Below are 26,862 nucleotides of genomic sequence, written 5' to 3' on the forward strand. Positions count from 1 at the left end.
GACATGCATGTGTACACATGTATACAAATATATGGAGCTATATGAAGAATTAATTATCTAAGCAGACATTCAAAAATAATTCTACTGCTTTCAAGATTACAAGAAGAATTTAAATTTCATTTGCATTTTGAACTATAACCTGTTTGTTGAAAAGATGTGTTCAAATGTTATTTGCTTCTTTCTGGGCAAAGTGGTGGCACTGAGCCCACTATCTTTGGCAAACCTGTCAAAACTTTTTTATCTAATATCCCACATATCACTAGAGGGCACTGTGGTATTTAGGCCACTTTGACCTCTTCAAGTACTACAGAAGGTCTTGAACTCCTGAGCAAAGCCAGAAAGGCTTGAGAAGAAATGTTTTTAAGGGGGACCCCCCCCCATACCTTGGGAACATCCAATTTTTATTCTTCTAAAACAACTGGAAAAATGCATGATAAAGAGAAAAATTGGTTTTATAAAAAAGTATCAAGCTCCTTTGGCAATTCTCAAAGATATGTCACCTGAGATCTGTTGGGGGAAAAAAAAAATCCTCCTCCTAATCTTGAGATTTAAATTGTGAGGCTGGAACTCAATTTGCACACTCCCACGATTACAGCCCACTATTCCCACTCAAGGCTCCTGTACTAACTGGAGGTAATTTTGGTGCAGAATGCTCAGGCGTGCAAGCCTGAGAGCCACAAATGGGTTTGAAACAATTTATGAGATCCGGCCTCCTTCGACATGTATTAGCATATACCTGGTTTCTTTAACATACACTTTGTTTTTCCAGAACCACAAACATAGTTGCTGGAATTTCATGTGGAAGTGCTTAAGGGGCTGAAAGTTAACACCTTTGTGATCCGAGCAGCCTCGTGGTGGCTGTTAAACAAAAGCCTCTTTGTCGGGCTTTCTCGAAATGTTTTCTTAACATGTTCCAAGTAGTTTTAGGCAGGGAAGTAAAGTAAACAAGATGTTACCATGATAAAAACACTTGTGAAAACATTTCAGAGCACACTTAGTAGTTTCTTTCACATAAAAACTCTTCACAGTTTTGAAAAGTAAAATTCATAGAAAAAATTCTTTTAAAAGCAAATTATCAAGGAAGCTTCTACTGTCTACAGCCCTCAACCTTTCTGAAAGGGTCAAAGTTCCATCTCTGAGCATTTTCTTTCAATGTTTCTCTTTGTGCCTTCTATTAGAGTGCACACAGAATTTATTTTGGCTTTCATAAATTATATACATCTGACTAACATGCAAAGGAATTTTGGTTTGGTTTTGCACAGGGGCTTTTCTTCATGAGAAAGAACCAAGAAAAAAAAATTAATCTTTTCATATGGAATACTAAGCAGGGATACAAATTACACTTTTTATTAGATCTTATACAAGTGATGCCTTAAGAGACAAACCAGGAGGATGGGCATCCTAGAGCATAGGTTCAATCCCCAGCACAGCAAGAAGAAAAAGAAAGAAATTAAGGAAGATGGAGACATTTTTCCAAGCACATAAGAAAACTCAGTATTTCTGCAGCTATGGTCTGCTGGGATTTTACTTTTTAAGTCAGAAACAGGAAAATGTGGTCACAGTTGAACCTTCTCATCCACTCTCCACCTTGTCAAAGTGGAGTTCCTCTGTTAAAAAAAAAAGGAAAAGGAAGAACTGTAAGTCCATGCTTTTGTCTTCAACATGACTTGAGTGGGGAGAGGATGAAGAACCCCAAGCAGCTTCCCCTCTCTGGGTTACACTGTGTGTTTTGGGTTTCCTTTTCCAAGCAGTGCAGAGGTTGGGGTGGGGGGTGACTTCATTAGTGTTAGCTGAGCACCTGCTGGTATCTGTGTGCTGACAAATATGGCAGCCACATGGTAGCCCATAGTGGACCAAAAAGAAAAGCCCAACTCTGAGAACTACCACTTGTTTGGAGAAGAAACAGGGGCATCAACAGGCACTATAGGTTAGATATCTGCTGTCTCTGAAAGGGAAAGATGACAGCAGGGTTATTTGTATGCATTTCTCTCTAGCATAAAAGGCCCTCCACTATGGCTCACTTTGGGGCACATGGGACACACACTGCTACACGATGGCAGGGAGGAGTCAAATCCTTCTTCTCACTTATAATGGTTAGGATAGTTTTTCCTCAGGAGGGAAGGAAGAGGGGCCCTGTTTCTAGGCCTGTGAGTCCCCCTCTCTTTGAACAGTGGCACTCCACTGTCAGACTGCAGCTCCACCTTACTACTTAGAGCCACAGACGACCAGAAAACAGTTACTAGGCAAAGCCGCGTTCCCTGTGAGCCAAGTGGAAGAAAGCAAGGCAGAAAAGCGCGAAGCACGTGATGTGGGTGACAATGCAGGGCAGTGCACACATGCGCTCAGTTAGCTGCTGATGGACCGAGGGCTCTGTGAACTCAGAAAAGCACCATCTCACACAGTGGCTGCCTTCCGGTCACAGAAGCAGAGGTGAGAAGGTATGAGGGACACTGTGTGGTCTGCAAAACCTAAAGTGCCAAGCTCTGCCTCTGTGGACAAAGGTGCCAGCCCTTGACCTATAGGACTTGACGTGGGAGAGCGTTTTACCAGAAATTTGTGATTAAAAATCATAATGAAAGAACAGCCTCTTCTGACACATCCATGCTTTGCATAGTCACAACCCCTTCTCTAAATACAAGGTCACAGATATTAGATATTTAAAGTTACTCCTTGTATCTGGATGCCAGTGTCTCACCCCTACAATCCTGGCTACTGTTACAGAACCCCCATCTCCAAAATAACCAGAGCAGAAATGGATTGGAGGCATGGCTCAAGTGCTACAGCGTCTGCCTTGCAAGCGTGATGCCCTGAGTTCAAACTCTAGTTCCACCAAACTACATAAATAAAAAAACAAACAAAAAAATAGTAAAACAGTCCAAGCTGTCTTAGACAAAAAGTGAAACCCTGTCTCCAAAATAACCAGAACAGAAAGGGCTGAAGGTATGCCTCAAGCAGTAGAGAGCCCACCTAGCGAGTGTGAAGCCCAGAGTTCAAACCCCAGTACCACCAAAAAAATAAAAAAAAAAGATACTTCCTAAAATATGCTCACGCAGGTGAGGCTGTTCATATCCTAAATTACATAGACCAGTCCTGAGGTTCAGAGACTTAATATACCTAGACAAAGAATACTAAAAGGATAAGTGGCCTTACTATCTAACTTGCCTTTCTTCACATCTACCTTGCCTTAAGGAGAAAGCAAGTCATTAGTAAAAAGGGCAGCCTCTGGCAGGCAGTAATACTGCAAGAATTAGGGCTCTACAGCCAGGCCGCCTGCATTTCGGTCTTGGCTCTACTTCTTGCCAGCTGTGTGATCTTGGGTAAATCACAGCCTCTCTGTGCCTTAGCCAAATGACTTATCTGCCAGTTCACAATGCCACTACAATATTATCTGGTTTGTGAGAATTCAGTCAATTAATAACTGCCTGTTGCACAGTTCAGTGTTATTTAATTATGGACTATTAATAAAATAATGTACAATCAGGGGATTAAAAATAAGTGAAGGGAAAAAAAATCTATGAAGCAAAAAGCCTTCATAAGGTGGAACACTACATTACACTGAATAAGAATATCCAAGCACCACTGGTGTCAATTTGCTTATATCCTAAGGAATCACTTCTGAACAGAGAAGGACAATGAAAGAGAAGAGTGGTCCCAGGAAAGAGATGCTTCCAGAGTCTATCAATCAAGCAGTTTGAAGAGAAATGCTTGAACTATCACTCTCTGATAATGATGACCCTGCAATGACAGTCAAAGAGGCCATGTGGCTTTTATTTCAACCATGAGATGTTCAGAAGTTTCTTTCATTCATCTAACTCATGGGAAAATAAGGTAGTTTCATTAAAGCAAACTTGAGTTCCCTTTAAGACTGGGCAGAGATGGAGACATGAATCTCTAAGATGACTAACACATTTTCCACTGCATTGAGCAAGATCTTGGTATCTGAAGAAAAGTTTGAATTTCTAAGAATTGATGACCATGCTGCAGAGGGGGAAAAGAAAAGAAAAATTCTGAATTTGTTCTATGTGACCAGTTGATGTGTAACTCGGGAAAGTACCAAGAAAACTTTTGAGTTCTACTGGGTTTTCTTCCTTATTTAGCATCACTCTCCCTTTCCTGGCTTACAATACTCAGTTTTACTTTCTGGAACCAAGTCTTATCCCCAGCCCTCAGGAGGTTCATATGGGGTGAGTTCCCTTGGCTCTACATGTGGGCATGTGATACAAACCTGGGTACTTCACTGTGACTGGCTAAAAGCTAAAACATATGATTCAATCTGGGCAATAGAAAGTCTGCCCAGGGCTTTTCCAGTTAGTATGAAGACAGATGTGCATTGTGGGACTGATGATCCCAGGGCACATAAACCTCTTCTCTCCAGCCCTCCTTGGGAAGGGTTTAAGGATGAAGGCAACACAAAGAAAAATACAGCTAATTGATAATGGCTATTCCAACACACTCCAACCTTGCTTAATTACTTGGATCCAGCCATGTTTGAAGTTAGCTACATGACTGGACTTCCTAGCTGACAAGAGCCAATGCTCATCTTCTACCTCGCTTGCTTATTTTTGCTTATACCAATTCAGGTCAGGTTTGTACAACTTGCAAACAGAGGTTCTCTGAAAAGTACAAGTCTATAAAATAAGTACTAACCCAGCCATGGCTGCCATTTGATAGTGGAGATTCCAGTTCCACTAAACAAACAGGAACTGAGAACCTGTCATGCCATGTGCAAAACCACAATGAATAATGGAGAGGTAGTTTCCAATACAAGAGCCAGACTCTTCATATCCTTAGCAGACAAACGGCCTTTTAAAAAATACGTATACAAGAATCAGGTCTGGTCTCCAATTCCAACGATCTTTAAGATTTTTTTCTTTAGTGCTAAAAGTAGCTTCAAATTATCCACCCTCCCCATCTATAGATCTATCTATCTGTCTCTACATCTTAACTGTCAGCTCACACAACGCATGAGCCTATAATTTGAAGATTATTAGCAAGAAATACTCTGATCATTAATGGTATTTTTTCAATGGGACAAACTGAGAGGCTGGCATTTCCCTTTCTGGCTCTATAACAAATATATTTTACCCAGTATTGAGAGCAATTTTATAGTTCTAGAGACTTTACAAAAATGAATCATATTTACAAATGTTTGTCAGCCATTCTACACTTGTGGGAAATTGGTAAGATATTTATCTAGCACTGGTGCAAAAGGGAAAATCAGAATTTAAAAGTGGTTTTTACCCAGTGTTTTTTCTCTCATTATATAAATATGATCAGGCAAACGATAGGGAGACACAAACACATTCCATAATGAGTGACTTACACAGAGAACAAGGCAAAACATCGCTACTCTGAATGTTAATAATTGTAAAGGATTGTTGCTTAATTTAAAATAGAGAATTGCTGTTCCTGATTGTTGATATTTAGCAGCAATTATGAACATTTCTTTAAAAAATTTACCACTTGAGCTTTCAATGACCACATAATGCTTTTGAAGTTGAAATATTCAAGCCAGGAAGCTATGAAATAGGTTCGTGGGCTCCTATGCATTAATCAAAAGAAAAAAACAAAACAAAACAACAACTGTTCACCAAAACTGCTTGTGGGTAATACTAGATGTATCTCTCAGGGAGGCTTTATTACAATATTTGTATCCAGGTCCATAAAGATAGATACAGAGATTATTCTAACCACATAAAGACCACACACAAAGGAGACCTACACATAAATCAGTCTACCTCTGTTTCCCTGGGGCCCAAATGAGAAAAGCTTCACAAAAAAGATCACTAGCACCAATTCTGTAAACCATGATAGATCCACAGGTACAGATGCTATGCGTGTGTGCATATTGGACTGTTATAAGACACACATTCAATACAATGCAGTATTATATTCGATCCATGGGCCAGTGATTCAATGACATATTTATGTGATGTCAAGAATGGAGGGCAGTTTAGTTTGAGGTGTTTGAAGCTGACACAGTGACACAGGTAAGGGAACTATTGAGATGCAGTGTTGAAGAAGTGAGAACATTAACCTGTCATCACAGAGACCTCATCACTGTTACTGATACAGATGGGATAACCCAAATTTTACTCATACTTTAACTAGGGAGTTCACCTTGGATATGCCCACCCCCTGTAAGGATAATAATCTGACCAAATGTCAACACCAATATAAAACTGAGTTGGTGACATTTCCTCGGCATCCTTTTCTTAGTTTTTTTTTAAAGTCATCTGAACAGCAAAGAAGAAGGGGTCCAATCACTGAACAGCAAATGGCCAATGACTGACCCCAATTTTATAAAGAATTAGTGTATATCTTCTTGATTTAATATATACAACCCAAGTTTAATATTGGGTTAATTTTCTTTTTAAATCTCCATTGTTCTGAAAAATGGATAAATACATGCTCTCTTACTGAAAGAAAGGACCACTTTTTATCAGGTCTAGGTCTCTCTCCCTCTGAGATATAACCCTCAACAGATTTTGTCACTGTTCCTCTGTAACAGTGACTTAGATGCCACTCTCAAAATGGTGGTGCAAAACTCTCCACCACAGAGGCACTCAATGAGTGCAATCATGACAGCGGGAGGTTGACAGCTAAGGTAAAGCAGAACACAAAACAGAATCCTTACTTTAGAAATGATGGGAAATCTTCACACACGGCTTCGCAGCCTGGCCACTTGCATACACCGTGTCCGTAGAGAGGATGGCTGTGGGGGTGCTCCTCATGGGACAAACTGAAAGAAAACACAGAACAGAAGGGAATGAATGTGCCTCCAAGATCCATCCCACCAGGACAGGGTATAAACCTCAAGAGGAACTCCATGTGGCCCAAGACAAACCTGATTGTCCTTTCCCATGGAACCTACTAATTAAATCACAAGGGTTTTTTTTTTTTTTTTGAAAGCATGAGTTAAAAACTGCAAGAGTTAGGATATTATGTTCTAAACATGTGTAGGCACAATCACCTACTGTTAGAAACTGACCTGTGTGTGTGAGATGTGTTTGACAGGCTTTTGTTCCAGGCAAAGCTCTTTACTCAGACACCAAAGAATTCTTCAAAAAAAGCTACAACTTATTTAATCCACATCACAAAATGATAAAGTCTGCACTTGAGTTTGGGATTTTCTTTGTTATGTGTTCTACCCAGAATATTTTACATTTTGCCCCCCTTCCTTACCTCTCCCCAAACTCCTTTCACATACTTAAATATTTTTTCACAATTTTATTCGGCAAAGTACAATTAAATAATTTATGATGTAGTAACAAAACAATTTAACAAGATAAATGCATTCAAGTAGATGACTGGCTTAGAAGAAATACACTAACAGTGGCAGGAAATGTATACTCTTGAAACTACTGACCCCAGGAATGAGAGAAAACTTAGCACGAGCAGGAAGGGGTTAATGCTCCCCTGGGGCTCCAATCAATACGTAATGATTTGGTCACACAGCTCCAAGTCATGGGATGCTTTGATCCGTGCCACGTGGCACTTGGGGAAGAGGATCTGTTGCACTTGACCATGAACCATATTCTCAAATATTTTCTGTTACGTTTCTACATCCAGACTTCGTTCAGACAAATTATTTTTACAGTCTTTTCCATAACCTTCGATTCAATCAAACAGAAATGCAAAACTAACATTGACAGTTCTGTTTCATACACAAGCACATTCCCTCCTTGGGAAGGGCTATTTTGCGGCTTACTCCACTGCCTCTGCCTGACTTTGAACTTCAGCACAGTGAATTATGATTGCATGCACACACACACACATAGCACACGAGACCTGTATTTCATATTACCGTCGGGATGCTTATTCATGTATTTTATTGACCCGCATTTTAGACCATATGTACACAAATGCTACTTGTCCCTGACTTATTTTTTTATTATCATATTATTGTTGTACTAGGGGTACATTGTGACATCTACAAAAGACTTTACAATGTATCTTAGTTAAATTCACCCTTCCATCATTCTCCTTTACGTCCTTGACTTATAATCCACAGTGAGCATATTAGAAACAATTAAATTAAGAAGCATTAACAGTAAACACATATACACATAGAATTTTTATCTGAGGCAAGTAGGTCCCTCTATAGCTTTTGAATGATTTAGTTGGAAATTGAATGCAATTTGAAATAATGATGAAATATTAAAATATCTCTGAAATAGAAAACAATTATGGAAACTCTAGGCAAAATGAAATAAAACAGAAAAATAAATGGTTTATAAAAGTAGCAGAAAGTGCCCCTCTTCCAAGAAAAGAAGAAAACCAGGGAGCTCAGGGAGCCCAACGGCAGGAGGATATTCTTTAGGCACTTACGAGGGGACCATGCCCTTGGGTCCAAGAATTACTACCTATTCACGTTCATCATGAGGTTTGTGAATGAATAATATAGATATGATATAAAAATAGAATTATAAAAAAATTACTGACAATAGCAGAAATGAAAGAATTCTTCAACTAGAATTCTCACATATTCTGAGCAGGAAAAAAAAAATCTTTAAAATAAAACTGTTTCTACCAATAGTTTACAAAGAAAAGAACAAAGAACTTTAACCTTAATAACTGTTTTCTTTATCAATTTTATCAAGATTATTATCAACAGTCTTCTAACAGCATATATACTGATGTGACTGTACAGATGTATATATACATATTTGTTGTGAAAAATCTGAAAAATGCTAAAAAGAAAAAATAATACCCTAAAATGCACATAAATACACATGCTTTTCACAAATTAAGGTGTGGAGAATTATATCATTCTTTTACATTCTACATAACTTTGAAAGTAAATTCTCGTATTAGCCATTAGTCTACATAAATTTTATTTAGTGATAGGTGACAATCTACCATCTTGGCTCTACTTCTGTGCCAAAATTTATCTAAGCATTCCTCTATTTTGGACATTGAAATTCCCTTCATGTTTCTTCTATTTGCGAGTAACGTTTGAGATAAAATTTACCAGGCTAAATATCCTGGTATAGAAACACTGATTTCTACTAGCAGATATATTCAAAGAATGGAATCACCCCAATTCATGAATGCTGAAATTTGAAGTTCACCGTGAATATTCTATCAGGTTACTCTTGAGAAATATAACACACCAAGTGCATTATTAGCCATTATAGGTATTTTATATGATTCTTCACGTTGGAAGCCAGGACCCTTTACTAGTTAGGATACAGAATTCATGCCACTAATTAAGAATTGCAAATGGTACTGTAACGTGTTTCTCCAGTTAAGTCAAGGGTGCACTGAAAATAATAGTATGGATTCACTAGAGGAATTCAGGACTAGAAATGCAGTATGCATGATTTACCATGCCTGCTGTTCCTCTCCCATTTTTTTAGCTAACTTATGAAGGATCCAAGGCCTGAATCAAAATTACCCTCCTCAAAGAATTTACTTCTACTTCATCTTGGTATCATTACTTCAAAGGACAGATAGACAGCAACTCACCAGGGCCTTACGAGGAGAGCCAGTTGTATCGGAAGTCTTACAAAGACATGTTCTTTGGAGGGGTGCTGGGGATTGAACCCACAGCCTTGCATATGCTAGGCAAAGGGTCTAGCATGCGAGCTACACCCCAAGCTCAGGAACACATATTTAGACGTTCAGAAGACCTCTTGAAAACCTGCCTCATACTTACAACGACATTCTTTATTATGAACAGATGACAGGTCTGTTTTCACAAGTTCACAGGTTGCTGACTTGGTAGCTGAAGAACTCCCTCCCTCCCCAGACATGGTATCACCACATGGATTATTGCTGTGCATTTCTCTTTTCATATATTATTTTCAAAAAACGAGAACAAATAACACATACAACTGCTCGTTCCTTTTCCTGTTTACTATATAAGTAGATACAGTTAAATCCAATTCGAAAAGAAGAGGGTGGCAGTGGTGTTCTGACAGTATCTCTGAAGGTACCTGTCACCTCTGGGGTGGGCTCATGGCAGTCAGGGGGAGCAGGGAAACTGAGTTTTCATCATATCACTTTTTATATCTTTTGGAAGATTTTATTTTGTGCATTGTTAAAAATTTCTTGCCATGCAACTGTTAACTTTTTGAACATACACATTTGTGTGTGTATGTGTAGTGCTACGCAGGACTTGAGTTTTCATCCTGCCCTTTGCTGGGACAGTGGCACAGTGAGAGCAAGACCCACGGCCCGAGTGGCCTCTAGTCATTGTGTATGAGGCTCTGTCACACAGCACCAGCTGCACCTCTGAATGGAAGAGTTTCTGTCCCGTTAAGTAAGTGGGATGACTATATTTGTACTGCCTTTAGGCTCATGCCAAAAGGGACAAGAAGGGAAACAAAAATGGAAGGGAACAGTGTGTTTAAACTTGAATCAATTTAAAACTCCAAGTCCAGGATGGAAGACGGTGGGATGAGGATGCTCTGAGCATCTGATGGTGAGATATAGCCATGAGTCTCGTAATTTAAACCAACCATTCAGGAGCAACTCACAAGGTGTAAAGTAAGACTGCAGAACAGCTGCCAAGGCCAGGGTCAGTGAGAAATAAAGACACACTTGGCTTTTAAAAGACTTAAACATGTTTGCCCTAAAATGAAACTCAAAAATTTCAGGTCAATTAATATTAAAGGTCCTTTTTAAAACTGTGCACTCTCAGGGCGAATATTCCTAGAGGCTGGCAGGGGTCACTTATTCATCTCATCATACCTAGAACAGGGACTCAATAAATGTCAGGCAGATTTGTCAATTGGACAGACAAGAAACATGTATTTAATTTCTGTGTGGATATATATTAAGTGTTTTTCTTTAAAAATAATTCTTGAAGTACAGACCAGAAATATGTAAAGCCACAGGGAAAAAAATACTGTTAAGATATTATTATTTAATTTTTTCTGGAATGTATGAAACACAGATGCATTTGAGAAAAGCCAGTTGGTTTAGATTTCTGCTGATAATCATTGATATGTAAAAATTAGATAAAATTTTAACATGAGAACAGTGACAGCATTTCAGATTAGAAAAAGCCAACTTGCCAAGGAAAGTATAATTGCATAGAAACAGGTAATGATGATTCCTGACACTCATGGTACTAATCGATACAGTATACATTTAGAGTGGCATGATGGTGTCATTGTCAACCCCATTTTTATTGGCTATTTCTATCCTATTTATTCTTTCTACACTGCTGTAGAGCAGCCAGAGTTTTCACATCAACAAAAACTAGTCTTTAACGTCATGGGTCCTCACTGGTAACACCACCATTACCTTCCCAAGTTCACTACCTAACCAAACTTGAAACTGGAATTATGAAATTCACATGTTAAAAGGACAACATCTTAAGCTTGAAGTTTGCAATCTTTAGTGGCGAAAATGTTATCAGTCCTATAAGCTATTTCCCTCATGGTAACCAAAGGAAGAGTTAATCTTTGAAGACAGACTAGAGACCTCACTTTATTCCAAGACATCTCCTTCCAAGTGCGTGATTTTCCTGCACCTGAAGGCACTTTCTCACTCCCCTGTACTCTGACCCACATTCTCGCATCTGTCTTCTAAGTCTCCCCTAATTTGTCTTCTCCACACTCCATCCTGTTTTCTTACTCTTTAAATCTCGCATTCATCTGTAGCAAAAGGTGACATCTATGCCCACGAGTGTATGCCCCTTCTCCCCACTCCCTGCCAAGAATCATGCCAAAAACAGGAACTGTGTTTTATTTCACTGGTATGTTACTGGATAAACTTTGGGAAGTCTATGTTGGTCATCCTCCAGCCAATCAAAATTGGGACGTATGTTTTTCTTTTTTGGTTTCATTGACTTATACTTCACATATGGTATAGTCCACTCATTTATAGCGTATAGTTCAATGGCTTAAAATATATTCAAGAGTTGTATAGCCATCACCATGATCTAACTTGAGAACATTTTCAACACCCCCAAAAGAAATCCTGTACCCACTGGCAGTCAGCCGCCACATCTTCTAGACCTCCAGCCCCTAACAGTTACTGATACTTTATTTCCAAAGGTTTGCCTCTTCTAGATATTTCAGGTAAGTGGAATCCAATGACGTGTTCTTTTGTATCCTGCTTCTTTCACTTATAGTAATGATTTGGAGGCTCTTCATTTTTATTGCTAAGTTCTATTTCATCATACACACGTAGCACATTTCTTTTGTCCACTCATTTCTTACTGAACATTTTTAGGCTATTTTCACATATTGGCTACTGTGAATTCTGATGCTATGAACATACATGTTCAGTAATTAAGTTCGTTTTCAGTTCTTTTGGAGCTACATTTAGTAGTAAAACTATTGGGTCATTTGATAACTCTTTTATTTTTTGGTAGTTTGAAACAGAGTCTGGGGTGTGGTTATGTAAAGCGGGTTGGCCTTGAACTTACTTTGTAGCCCATGCTGACTCTGAACTAGTGATCCTCCTACTTCTGCCTCCTAAGTGTGGGGATTATAGCTGTGAACCACCACGCTGGGCTGGTCACGTGGTAAAACTCTATGATTAGGATTTGAGTTACTGCCAGCCTACCTTCCAAAGTGGCTCTACCATTTTATATTCTCACAAGCACTGCCCGAGGGTTCCAATTCTTCCACATCCTTGCTCATACTTGTAATCTCTTTATTCTCCTTGTGGCTGGCAACTGGTACCCACTGTCTTACAATTTGCATTTCCCAAATAATTAATGATGTTGAACACATTTTCATAAGCTTATGGGCCATTTGTATCTCTTTAAAGACATGCCTCTTCAATCCATGGCTTATTTTTATCTGGGTTTTCTTATTAATGAGTTTCATGAATGGATATGACTCTCTTATCAGCTATGGCAAATACTGGCTCCCATTTTCTGGATTCTCTTCTACTTTCTTGATAGTGTTCTATAAAGCACAAAAGTTTTTAGTTTTGATGAAGTCCAATTTCTCTTTTTGCTTGGTTTCCTTGTATTTTTGGTGTAACATTCAGGAAACCATTCCAGGCGGTGGGTAATGGAAGATGTGTTTTTTCCCTAAGAGTTTTAGAGCTTCTGCTCTCATAGTTAGGCCTATAATCTAGTTTGAGTTAGTTTTTGTACATGATGTGAGGCAAAGGTGCAACTTTACTTTTTTTCAAAGTTGCACCAGAACCCACTTGATGAAAAGACTGTCCAATGCCCTGAACAGGGTTAGCTCCTTTGTCAAAAATCAACTGTTCATAAGAACAACAGCAATTTTTAATATTTTACTTTCTCTACATTTCTTTTTCTGCAACATACTGCTCATTAGTCTCTAAAGATTTTTATAAATTATAAAATACTTTAAAAAATTATATTCAAAAACAACTTTGGAGGTTTGATGGGTAGTAGATACTAATTTTTAGTGAAAATAAAACCTGACCAGCTGAATTTTTTTTTTTTTCTCTTATGGTACTGGTGATTGGCTTTAGGCCCTCTAGCAAGTGCTCTACCACGGGAACCTTGGCCCCAGTCCTCTTTGCTTTAGTTGTTTTTTAGATAGGGTCTCACGGTTTTACTTAGATGGATGTTGAACTGTGATCCTCTCACCTAAGCCTCCTACAGAGCTGGGATTATAAATGTACACTACCACCAAGCACAGCTTGTTGGTTGAGAGGGAGATCTCACTAACTTTTGCTCAGGCTGGCCTTGAACCATGATTCTCTCATCTCTGCCTCTTTAGTAGGTGGGATTATAGGTATGAGCCACTGCACCTGACCCCAACTGAACTTGAAGAACAAGGACCCAGGGGAAACAATTTCTTGGATTATTCATCTTTTGTGTGCTGAAAACACTTTTCAAAATGTGGTATGTCTATCTCTCTGCCGCACATAGAAGTGGAGCAACTTTACCTTTCACTGGGGGCAGCACTCTTTCTAGATAGGGAGGTTTGGGAGCCCAGTGAATGAAGACCTCATTTGTCAAGTATGCTTATACAAAATAACAGGAACCCTGCACAGGAGCTGCCGGGGCCTCTGCTTCCTCAATGGAAATATAAGGGAACCACACAGGAGCTCCTCACAGTGGTAAAACCTCCACCAGCTCTACCAAGTGCATGCCACTGGAATAGGCACAAATGGCACATGTTGTAACAGACAGGCAAACATCGGTTAAAAGTAGTAGATGAGCCTGCTGTCTTCCAGGAAGGGAGAATGGTGTCCTCAGTGGTGCTGAAGGGCATGAAGCTGCCTCCTGTTTTCTTCCTTTCTCACCCTCTTCCACTCCCTCCTTTCCCAATGGCAGCCTTCTTACTTCCCACGGTTTAGGACTTTCATCAGGGTGGCCAACATTTATGGAATGTGGCTCAGTGATGGATTTTTAGTGTGGCTAAATATGAAGACCACACTGTTGACCAACCACCCTCTGACTCTACTGCTCCAGTTCCTCCTAGTCTGTTCTATTTCCAATTCTTTGGTCTCACCTGGTAACACAGGAAGCCACAGAATCGCCTCTCAGCTCCATCTCAACCTATGATGTCGTCTGGATGCTTAAGGGACTGCTCACTCCCAGTCAAAACATTAAATTAAATTAGATGCCTCAGGTTTCCAGAAAGCTGGTCCCCTGATATGCAGTTTCAGGACCATCTATTATAGTAATAAAAAGTGTCTTGCACTAAATTGTGATCATAACAAAGTCAAGTGTCAATGGAAACCACTATTATTTTTAAGCTTTTTACTTTATTTGCTTAATTCCTTCATGATAACTTACAGAAAAAAAATGATTCTATTTTTCCTTTTCTCTCTCTCTACTTTTCAGTTTACATTTTCCCTGCCTGTAAGTATCCTATCTAGGACTTCCGAGGTTTGAACACAGAGACGCGAGTTTCATTTGAACATTCTAGTGATGACACTACACTTGAAAATATGACCAGACTTCAGCTTTTAAATAAAAATTTTCAAAACTAATTGATAACAAGTATTTGTGAAGTGGACAGCAAGTCGACTTGAATAAAATACACTCGCCTATATAAGATGATCTCATACTAGGCTGAGAGGGCCTTGGAAATTCATCATAAATGACCTTCCCAAGAAGAGTAATGTACATTCCTGATCATAAAAGAGTGCTTAAACATCTAGCAGGACTTTTTCATTTTACAGATTATTCTGGGGAATTTTTTTTTTTTTTTGGCAGTACTGGTGTTTGAACTCAGGGCCTTGCACTTGCTAGGCAGGCTCACCACCTGAGCCACCCCCATAGCCCGTTTTTTGCTTTAGTTATTCTTTAGGTAGGGTATTGAACTTTTGCCAAGGGCAATCCTCAGACCATGATCCTCCCGCCCATGCCTCCAGCATAGCTGGGATCACAGTCATGAGCCACCAACATGTGGCTTCTTGAATGAGATGGGGGTCTTTTGCCTGGGTTAGTCTTGAATATCAACCCCTTTTGCTCTTTGCCTTCTGATAAGCTGGGATTTATAGGCCTGAGCCATCATGCTGGGCTTGAAATGTTGTTATACTTTTTGTCTATCTCCACAAAATCAGGTGGAGGCTCAAATCCCACTCTCTTTGGACAAAATAAAACATCAGGTCAAGTTTCCTACAGTTCTACACTGCAGTCTCAGGAGAAAAAGGTCTTACACCTGCCTAAAAAGAGCAAGTGAGATGAGGGGAAAAGAGGACTTGTACATGGTATGTGTTTTCCTGGCAGCTTTGTAAAAATGACCTTTCCTGACTGTCATAGAAAATACTTCCAGAAGCAGATGGGCTTCTTCTTTCACACTGAAGAAGAGTTGGAAGGCAGCATAGACGTATTTCTAGCACACGACCTTCATTTTTGTTTCTCACTCACTGAAAAAAACACCATCCTACATGTTCATTAATCAGTTTTCCAAAGTACACTGGTGATGGCTTCCATAATCCTACCACAAAGAAAAGGGTGTTTTATTAAAGCCTATTAAAGGGCCTACCTAGAGCGAATAAAGAGTGAGTTCTCTCCAAACTGTAACAAACACACATGCTTCTCTCTCGTTCTCTCTCATGCAGGGAATCCTTGATTCTCCTTCCCCAGAACACTCATCATCTCAATTTTCTGCTGCTTTTCAAATCATGTTTAATTAGAGGATTTCACATTCCCTTGTGATATGATATTCATGAGTAAAACTTGCAATTGGAGTGACTGCGAATTAGTCTATTAAGTGCCAGATTTTGTGCTTTTAAACAATGATGGAGATTATTGTTATTATGTGCTCTCAATATTGTGCCTCGAGAAGTAAGAACTACCTTAACTAACTTTACATCTGAAACAGGAGCTATTAACCATTTATGCCCAGGTGGTTCTCCTTCTTGCTTTAAATTATGCTAAAAGAAATACAGGGTCATATTCTGCAGTGGTCCTCAGGGGATGACTCACTCCTGGTAGGGTGGATGAGTCTGACTGGTATGTATACAAAACTATCCTTATGTATCGATTCATGCGCAGGCCTACTGAAACGAAAAGGACCTTGGGAGTTCCCGCTTCTGTATCTGACTTAAAAATGATTGTTTAAAGCAGCACTCACTTAGGGCCATTCTATGATCTGTGGTTTGAAAAGCATGGTGGTGATGGGTAAAGATGCATGGGGTGGTACTGGAAAACTTTATCATTTAACAGGTATGAACTCCTAAGAAGGCTCGCTGGATGTGTGCTATTTGGCAATTAGATACAAGGCTTTTTCTTTTTCTTTTTTTCTTGTTTAAAAAATACATACACACAACAAAACAGGAAAGGCCAAAGAAGGAAGTCTGCCCAGAGAAAAGGTCATTTTCTGTTTTTGCTTACAAAACATCAACTTTACATTAGCAGGGATCTGCTGAGTGATTTGGTCAGTGCCAGATATTACTAAACTGGTCAGGAATATTCTCACATAAATGGCTGACAGCATCTCAAAACTTCACAGGTCCCAAACTGTAGGACTACTTTGGTAAACACTAATCCTAGTTTCTATCCCTGAACTTGGAAGTAGAGGATGTATGCACAAAAAAAGAGTCACGAATCAACATTTTAGAAAGGAAAGGGATGATAGGTTTGGATTTTTCTGGGAAACCAGGGCATACCGTGAAAGTATACCATGATGCATATGACATAGTACATGTCAGGTTCCTCCCTCTGCAAATCCTGTTAAAATAATCCAACATTTGATGTGCATGAACTCAAGGGGTTCCACATAGTGTCCAGAGGCATCAAGAATACAGATTTTCTTTTTGGCCGTTCTGGCATTCGAACTCAGGGCCTCACATTTGCTAAATGTGAGGCAAAAAAAAAAAAAAAAGTGAGGCCCTCTGCAGACTGAGCCACACTCCTTGATCAACTTATAGAATTATCTTAATTTGTATTGCTCAGAAATACAGCCAACATTTCCCCACCTCTGATTTCACAGATGTCATTTTTTTAGGAGACTTGTTTTGTTTAAACTGAGAAATGACTTACTTTAAAAGAAAATACAACAAAGACTTGTAAAAGCAGATAAGGTAAACCTCATGACAAGGGGCAACTGTTCCCATGACTGAACTGTAGAGAACACCACCCTCCCGGAGAGCTAGCTGGCAGCTAGATACACTTAGTGAGGTGACAGTACTCAGTAGAGTTTTACCCTGACTTTTGCTTGGAAGGAAGAGCCTCTGGATCACCTTGGACTTATGCAGCAAAGGCCCCAGAGCACTGTGCAGTGTGTGCCGTGCTCTTAAGACCAGTGGTTGTCATTGATGATCTGTGATGATGTTATATGTAAGCTATCCATGTGACCAGTGAGCGCTGCTTTTCCAATTGTTAAGAAACTGATGCTGGGCTCTATGATAGGTAGTGCGTGTGGCATCACTTTAATCACCAACTGTATTACCGCTCTGCAACTCATGCCATCTGGATTCCTGGACACCAAGAGTACATGGCACAGGGAGCCATGGAGCAACACAGACAATTAGAGCTATAGACCCTGAGGCTGGCTGGTGTGTTCAGATCATAACACTGTCACAAACATACCCAGAGCTAGTGGTGACAAAGCAGAAGACCTGTGTTTGCAAGGTGACGAGTGAAGCAATAAACAGAGAAAAGAGTAAGAAGAGGTAAAGCCTTGGTTGTGAACACCAGTAAAGGCCCATATGAGTTTGTAACTAAGAGTTTACCACTGGCAGCTTTACCACTGGGATCTTGCTAAGAAAACAGAAAGCTTTCCAGAGAGTGGTATGAGCAACTGTGTCAATACAGAAGCGGGGGCCACTAATCCAGAAGTTATTAACACCATTAGACCGGCCTTATCGTTATGTGGAAGCAAGTGTGTTTGCACTGGGGACTCAAAGGGTGTAGGTGGAACCTTGTCCATATGTTAGAGGAACCAACAATACCAGAAAACCAAAGAGCAGGAAAAAGGTTCCAACATCAATTCTTATTTCACCCACCCCCCCAAACTCCATATAAGTTAGCACAGGACTTCTAAGAGTTCCACAAGCCTCCAGAGGCAGAAGAATCAAGTCCACGCATGAAGGCAGGAGATGGAGACACAAGTGAGTCAGAGACAACGCCACTGGCTCACAGTCATTAGCCTTTTATATTTCCTTAGAATCACTCCCTGCTTTGTGTACTTTCTTTGTACTTCCAGATGCTTCATGAATGTTCACTGGGTTAAACTCATCTCTACCTGTAATTAAGCAGGTTTTATTAAACACTTACTTTGTGATAAACACCATATTGGGTTCCTAGATTGGAGTCTCCAAACTGAGCTGCATACAGTTCATGAGTGGGTGACAAACAGACAAAAATCTCTACATGCACACTCTACATTTTATGTATACATGCACATGCTACTATAACATTTTAATGTGTACACGTACATGTGTGTCTGTACATGTATTTCTCATCCTCTAAGCCTCTAATGTTTTAAAATGGCTAATATATTACAACATGCACATGCATGCTTAATAGACACATTCAGCTTGGGTACATTTTCACTGATGGGGCTGAATAATCATATAAATTTGGAGATTTCTGGCATGGGTTGTGAATGAGTAAACTCTCATTCCCGAAGGGGCTCTGTCCAGTTCTCCCAATTCTTAGAGATGGAGTGGTAATTCAACAGATGACTGCTGTATGTTTATTTACATTTATATTTTTTTGCAGTACTAAAGATTGACCCTTGGGTCTCAGGCAAGTGCTGTACCACTTGAGCCATATCCCCAGACTGTCTGCTTTTTTTAAGTTTATTTTTCAGATAACTTCATGCTAACTTTGCTGGGCTGTCCTAGAACAAAGATCCCCTTATCTCTTCCTCCCAAGTAGCTAGGATTCTAGGTTTGCACTACCACGACTGGCCCAAGTGCTGTAATATTTGATCTGGAACTTTAAATATCCATAGGAGTTCAGCTCATGAAGGGAACAGAATGAATGGAGAACTGAAGCACAAAAACACTGAAAGAAAAAAATATTATACATACAAAACTGGAGCACTCACAAATGATTCAAAAGCTAACAATGAAATAATTTATATTGGGCCATAGTCTTGAGGATTCTTCTCATTTTATTGATGAATCTTGGCACTGAAACCAGGTTTTCTAAATAATATAATCTAGATGACATCTCTGTCCCATTGAACTTCAGAAGGTGACAAATGCCTCAGAGTAAGGACCGCAACTGTTTCTTGGAGGACAGTTCCTGAGAACTTGCTGACAATGCTACTCCTGGGCTCTGCCCTGACTTACTGAATTAGGAACCCCAGGGCCAGGACCCAGTGACCTATCCTTCAGCCCTTCCTGCTACGGTGCTTCCAACAGATGATTCGGATGGATCCACACTCTCCAGAAGCCTACATGGTCCTTGTTTGCAGCATCTAAGAACCTGACAAAGGCTCCCCAGGTGCACATGTGGGGTGATGGGGTGGCAAAGACTGAACTCTTCTTGGTGGGTTCTTGACCTCCGATATCTCATTAGCTCACTTGCTTCTGAACATTTCATCTGGTGTCAGCAACAAGAATTTGCATCTACTGCAAGTTGCATGCCAGGCTGGTTTGGCTGGGTGACAGGGATGTGACATTAGACAAGAGAGATAAAACTTTTCCTTCATGGACTCTATTAGGCTAAAAAAAAAAAAAATCTCCCGTGGGGCCTATATGGGGGGAAATGCATACACCGTGACATTCCTCTAGTGCTCGCTTTTATTTTTAGCACATGATATAGTATATCACATTCAGTGTACACTTGGGTCACTGCATTTCAAGTATCTGTTTCTATGTTGGGTCCTCTGATTAGACTCTGAGCTCCTCAAGGGAAAGAACTATGTTGTAGTTATCACTTAATTGCCAGAAACTAGTCAGTATACAATAAGTATTCAACTAAAACAGTTTGAATTTATTACTAAATGTATTTCACAATAATTAGCATTAATAGTGAGTAGTTATGGAGAACCTATCACGTGCTAGCACCTAAGACATGTGGTAGTCATTTATCTGTCCTCATAATTTAATCTATGAGGCAAGGCCTGGTATCAGACCCATTTCAGAGATGGGAAACTGAGGCAGTCCAAGATTAAGTCACATATGCAGACAACCTGTACTTTGCAGGCCAGCTTTGGCGTTCACACCCAGACCCCCACTAAGGAAGGGATGGGCCATGACACAACAAAAGGTTCCACTTTTACCTCTGCCTCAGGACCTTTGTTGCTGCTCGGCTCTGAGCCTGGAGAGCTGTTCTTTGACCTCTTTATGTCTATTCAAGAGTCACAGAGAGGCTTTGCAATACCAGCTTATACACATACTAACCTTCCATGCCTTTGCATCCCCGCCCCCGCCCAGAACTGAATTCAGTCTATTACACAGTTGTACGTTTGCTCTATTTCTCTTCTACCACAGTGTCAGCTCCACACAGAGACTCCGTGGAGCTCACAGCTGTAAATACCCAGAGCCTGGGACACCTGGCTTGTGGTTAGTGCTTGGGAAGTTACTTTTTTTTTTTTTTGTGGTTCTGGGGCTTGAACTCATGGCCTTCACCTTGAGCCACTCCACCAACCCTATTTTTTTGGGGGGTGGAGGGGGCAAGGGTTTTTTGAGATAGGGTCTCACGAACTATTTGCCTGGGCTGGCTTCCAACCACAATCCTCCTCATCTCTGCCTCCTGAGTAGCTAGGATTACAGGCGCGAGCCACCGGCGTCCAGCTAGTGCTTGGCAAGTTTTGTTGAACAGATACATGTGTAAGCACTGTCTCCTGACTTCTGTCCCACTTAGGAACATGTTTTCTGTTGAACTCTGGACAACTTCCCACTTATTCTTGTTAAGTTTCTTTTTATTTCTGTCTGTACCATCCTCTAATTTATTCAAACGCCACTGGATTATTCCAGCTCTTGGTGTCAATTTTTTTCTAATTAAAGTAAACTGCCATTTATTTTTCACACTGATCTTTAACACGAGACATCTTGTTCTTGTCATAAATATGACTCATATGGAGAAATGTGAGTTGAATATAGGGGCTCATATGTACCAGAATGTTTCCATCAATATTTCAGATGTAAAAGTACAGATAACGCCATAGCTGCCTGCCTAATTCTTAGGTCTATGGAAATACTGTCAGTGGAGTATTTGCCTTCTGGGTGTAGAATGACCTGAAATTCCACCAGATAACTAAAATGATCTCTTTGAAAGCAAATACCACACTATTTCCCCAAACACTTCAGGTTTCTCTCTCCTTCTGCCATCATAGATCCCCAAACTCTTTCAACATTCACAGCCCAAGATGTGAAATACAAGCTACACAAAAGACCCTTCAAAGATAGACCTCAAAGTATATTTTAAAAAGAAAAACAAGAAAGGACAAGGAAAGAAAAGAAAGAGTTCAGCCTGCCATCCAACTGATTTTCCTGAAGACTATAAAAGGAATGAAATTTGAAGGTCATAAAAGTATGGCCATTTGTTTAGGGAAGTCTTACAGGTAATATAAATATCAGTGGTTACAGTTGCTATGGGGTCTGTTTGTTTACCAAACAAGAATACAAATAGTTACACAAAAGCAGAACAACATGCTGGTATAAATCAAGAAGACTGTGCCTAGGTTCTACCTTCCTCACTGGGAACTCTCTGTTTTCTGAGTCTCTGCACTTCTAACACCTCCGGGAGTGTCTTCCTCTCCCATTTCTAAGGCTGATAATGACTTCTTTTTCCATTTTCTCTGTTATCATCTTAACACTTAAAAACAACAACAAAAAATTTTTTCCAACAATCCAAACTGGACAATGAAAACAGTTCTCAGAACTGAAAGTGGAAAAAAAGCAAGGAAAGGAAGAGACATACATAGAGAACAGAAAAAAAAAAAAAACCCCCTATAGTTTATAGAAGAAGTCTAGTCAAGCATGCAGTCCTTATGCACAGTTACCCCATGAACAACCCCCCAAAAAAGGGCCCTGTGGATGTGACTTTGACTCTCTTTAACGAAGTATGTTTCATGCACCACAACTACACCTGCTCAGTTAACCACGCGCTTCTGAAACTGACGGGGAACAGAAGGCAAGCAGCAATGGGCACATTTAGCAGCTGAGCGAGAGCATGTACATGTGCCATGTGTGTGCTGCAACTCAGATCTACCATCAAACACACTGTACACAGGAGGCAGCCAGCAGTGGAAACTGGTTCTTCACACTACACTGACCACAGTCCCCACCCGCACAGCCGAGATGCTTCCTGTGAATGGGACAGATTGCCATATGGATGGAGACACCGAACAAGCTGTATAACTCTTGGTGACATGTGCCCGGGGGATTGTCCCATATTAACACCACCTGGGCTGTGGCAATTGTGCTCTGTCTGTGTGGTGGCACTGAGGAGCCCATCAGGACGTTATTTCTGAGTACACACAGAAAGGAAAATTACAGTGAAGAGAATTCTCTGGCTAGCGTATCTGCTGCCCAATTCCCGAAATAGCTTCCCAGAGGAGCGGTTATCTTCTTTATTCACAGGCAGAAGTGACAAGCTGGAACACATATTAACAATTTCCCCTTGTGAGCTCCCGCTATTGTTTTAATGAGGAGAATATACTTTATAATATACTTAGGCCTTGACTGATTACAAAAGGGAACGGAATAAAGAACTTCAGGACTGCTGTATGTATGTAAGGCACGCTTACTTGCAGTAGTCCAGGGAGCCAGTCAGCACAGTGGGAGCTGCCTTGGAAAGCCCTACAGAGCCAGGCTACAGATGAAGTTCAGTGCAACAAAACAAAACAAAACCCCCAAAACAACAACAACAACAAAACCACACACAAAAACCCAGAATAGATTATAGTATCATTGTCAACCTTGAAAAAGAGCCAACATGACTTCATTTAAGTCTCTCCAGCATCGGTCCTTCCTCATGTGGCATAATTACTGGCTTAAGAACCTGGGACTTTCAACTTTATAGAATAAAGTGACACCAAGTCACATGGCCTTCTAAGTGGCAGTCTCTTCAACTTCTGGATGGCTCCAATGTCTACCGAGGAAAAATTTCAATTCACTTAATGCAAGGGGGTAGGGTGTACCCCCTTGTACATTTTACAAGTTCAAGGGTAAAACCCCATACAAAGGGCACTGCCAATCAGAGGCCCCCAAAGCTGGTGCTCACTCTTCTCTGGCCATGTGCTTTTTCCCCTCACACCCTCGGTGTGCAGTGAACCTTAGACTGCTGATGCGTGATTGTGGGGCGGGGGGGAGAGGCCCTCCCACTCAAGTGCAAACCCTCACCAAAAGGGAGAGTGCCAACCAAAGGCCCTAGTGGAAAAGTCGCATCACCAGCTCGTCAAAAAAGAGTGCCTACAAGATCAAAGCAACTGGGGGCTCCAACATTATGTTGGGTAGGAAAATCTGGCCCATCAGACACAGGACAGCCTATGGTGGATAGCCACGGTATGTAGCAACCAAAGGAAAAAATGAAAATTGACCGAATTTAAGAAAAACTTATAAAATGAACATGACTTTTTAACCAATGATGTCATTTTATCATTTAAGCACAATAAATAGGAAAAGATTTATAGAGTCTAATGATGCTGTGTTATGGTAAAAGGCATTTTATTGAGGGAAGATACAACAGCTGTTAGACAATAATGGCTGAGGTTTTTTCTTTTAATCACCCCACAAAGTGAACAGTCAAGAAAAATGCATAAACCTTTCCCTTATGGTGTGCCAACATTTTAAAGATTTTCTTTCCTTGCCCTCTGTGTGTGCGTGAATGACACCACGCCACAGTGGCCTACAAGAAGCCTTCCTCCTCATCCAAAGACCCAGAGGCAACTGGTTTTGAGCATGAGACAAAGATATCACTGCTCTTCAGAGCATGATGGCTGCCAAATGCTCAGCACCATGTTTGGAATACCATATGTCACTCAGCTCCCAGGTGCTTCTGCCTGACATAGCATTTTTGGAGGTTGCTTCCCCTTTGAATAGACATGGGGCGGGTGGTGCTGTCACTAGTTTGCTTTGGAGTGAAACTAACCAGTTGCATTTTAGGCCTCTGCAGTCGGCCATGGTCACTTCTTTCTCCTGGCCCCCACACCTGACAAGACGTGCCCAGCCAGAGTAGTCTCCACTTCATTCTCCACCACTTGACCCTTGTTTCCAACCTCCTGACTTCTCTCCTTATGAAAAGATGAGAGCGAGGGAGGGAGGACTGGCATCAGGGAATTTCTTGGGGATCCTTCCAAATTATAGCTGAACAAACAGGTCTGGCCCTAGGCTACAAACATTGGGGGTTATGGTTTGGTCTTGATTCCCAACTTTGCCAACTAGAGATCTAATCAAAGATCTGTGTAGGACTAAGGTAACTCTGATGAGCAGCCCACCTGGGAGCTAAGTACTTGAGGGTCTGGGGGACCTTGGATCTAATCTCTGCCAGTCATTGACTATCAGTGGGGCTTCTGCAAGTTATAAACTCTTGCTGGGCCCCAGAGGCACAAAGGGACTAGAACCTATAAGGAAATTAAATGAGAAAACCAGTATAAGCCTTACGTGTGTCTCCCACAAAGTCACTGTTATATCAATGTTGCCACTTCTGGGTCACCATCACGTGTCAGGTTCTGATCTCCCAAAGAGAAGAACAGGAAACCTTAAGAGGTTATGTCACCTGCTTGATCACAGACCCAAGGAAGGAACTTCAAGTCAAGATCTCACAGTACTGTTGAGGACAGGGAACAAGTGGGCTTATCCTTCCAGCAATACTACTTGTTTGTTAGCCTAGACAAGAATGGCAAGCCATTAGTTTTGTGGACAATATCTGGACTATTAATCAAATTTGGGGGGAAATACTTGGTTCTTTCCAACAGTCCGAAGGCTGGTGAACTGAACAGTCTGCCTCTGTTGCTTCCCAAACTTGAACACATATGCCAAACTCCTCACAACGCAGATTCCGATTCTGTAGAATGCGGAGTGGCAACTGAGACAAATTTCCCCATTGCGGGTTTTGAGTATGACAAACACAATGGGAGTCAAGATGCAGTGACTGGGAGGTTTCTGTGTTAAACAAATACCCCCAGAATTCCTAGCACCAAAACTAGCAAGCAAGCAAACAAAAACCACCAAGGTTATCATTGGAGAATTTGACGAACAATGTCTAACAGTTAAGGTACACATGCTAAAGTGGCCACACAGTATTTTGTTGTTGCAGGTCATAAGAGTTTTGGCTTCAACTATTCAAGCTAGTTCCTGCAGTGTGAAAGCAGCCACAGACAATGCATAAAATGATATGCATGACTGGGTCACAGTAAAACTTTATTTACAAAAAAATAAGCAGTGGGCTGAATTTGGTTGGGGGGATCATAATTTCCTGATCTCTGTCACAGAAAATTTAAGTGAGTCAACATACATCAGCAGGATGCAGGGGTAACAATTTTGAAGACAATCTGGGATAATATGACCAGTCTGACCACGTATTTTCCAAAATGCTCTAAATGGAAAGCCTATGACAACGTGTTTGCTCAGTGCTATAAATTAAAACTACAAAACAAATTAATATCTGATTTTCAAAAAAAACCCACATAAAAACATGAAATTAGGAAGGACTTATTCAGAGTAATGGGAGCTAGAATTTACTGCTTGAATTTTTGGCTCAGTGGGCCCTAAATAATCAGTATGAGAATATGGAAAAGTTAAAGGCTGGTGCATCTGGAACAGTTCCGAAAAGAAACTTCTAGAATTTTAGCCCTTATACCAAGGGCCCCAACATTGACTCATCAATGCAGAATTCAGTGTAAAAAAAAAAAAAAAAGCAAGAAAAGAAAGTCAGGACACTCAGCATGTCTACAACTTTGGAGTTCCTTGCCTTTTGAAAATACCAGGGACCATACACACAAATATTATTATAATGCAGTCCAGTTTATGGTGGTATGTCAAGAGGGTGCAAATCAAAAGCTGCGACTGTGTATGAAATGAGGCTGTCCACAAGTACACTAGCCAAGCACAAACCTTCAGAGGTTATGTGCAGGTAGCTGCTAACTGTGGGGTGTGGATGATATAGGAACCTGCCACACGTGGACTGTATCAATAAATGAGAGTGAAAATGAAAGGTGCACTAGGGTGACTGGACTGAAGGTGGGTGAGACCTCACGGCCAAGGGGGGCCCGTTTGGGTCACCTGAATCTGAGAACAATATGACAGCCTCTGAAGCAAGCCAAGGCTACACAGCCCCAATTTGCAGTTTAAAGAGACCTCTTTCACAAATGCCTAACAAAGTCCAAGAGTAAATATTGAGAAGACCTACGAATCAGAGAACTATTCAAGTTATAAAACATCCACTAATGATGGAGCTGAAGGCAAAAAGCAGACAAGAGTGAGTTCAAAGAAAAAAAAAATAGGAGCATTTCTAATGTGGCCCCCAAAAGACAGCTGAAATGGAAATAAAGACCATATAATGTATTCAACGAGGAAACACAAGATTTATCACATAGGACAGGACACACAGAT

General features: G+C 40.6%; 1 protein-coding gene across 15 annotated transcripts in view; it reads right to left on the reverse strand.

Moving 5' to 3' along the window:
- Window positions 1–26,862, reverse strand: part of Foxp1 (forkhead box P1) — a 414,133-nt gene that overhangs the window by 44,981 nt on the left and 342,290 nt on the right. For all 15 annotated transcript variants that reach the window (XM_074044240.1, XM_074044238.1, XM_074044237.1 and 12 more), the window contains one exon: window positions 6,638–6,742. In XM_074044240.1, coding sequence (XP_073900341.1) covers window positions 6,638–6,742 — 105 coding nt within the window. The remainder of the gene's footprint in view (window positions 1–6,637; window positions 6,743–26,862) is intronic.

This window comes from Castor canadensis, chromosome 10 (genome assembly GCF_047511655.1).
Source record: "Castor canadensis chromosome 10, mCasCan1.hap1v2, whole genome shotgun sequence".
NCBI classification, from domain to species: domain Eukaryota; kingdom Metazoa; phylum Chordata; class Mammalia; order Rodentia; family Castoridae; genus Castor; species Castor canadensis.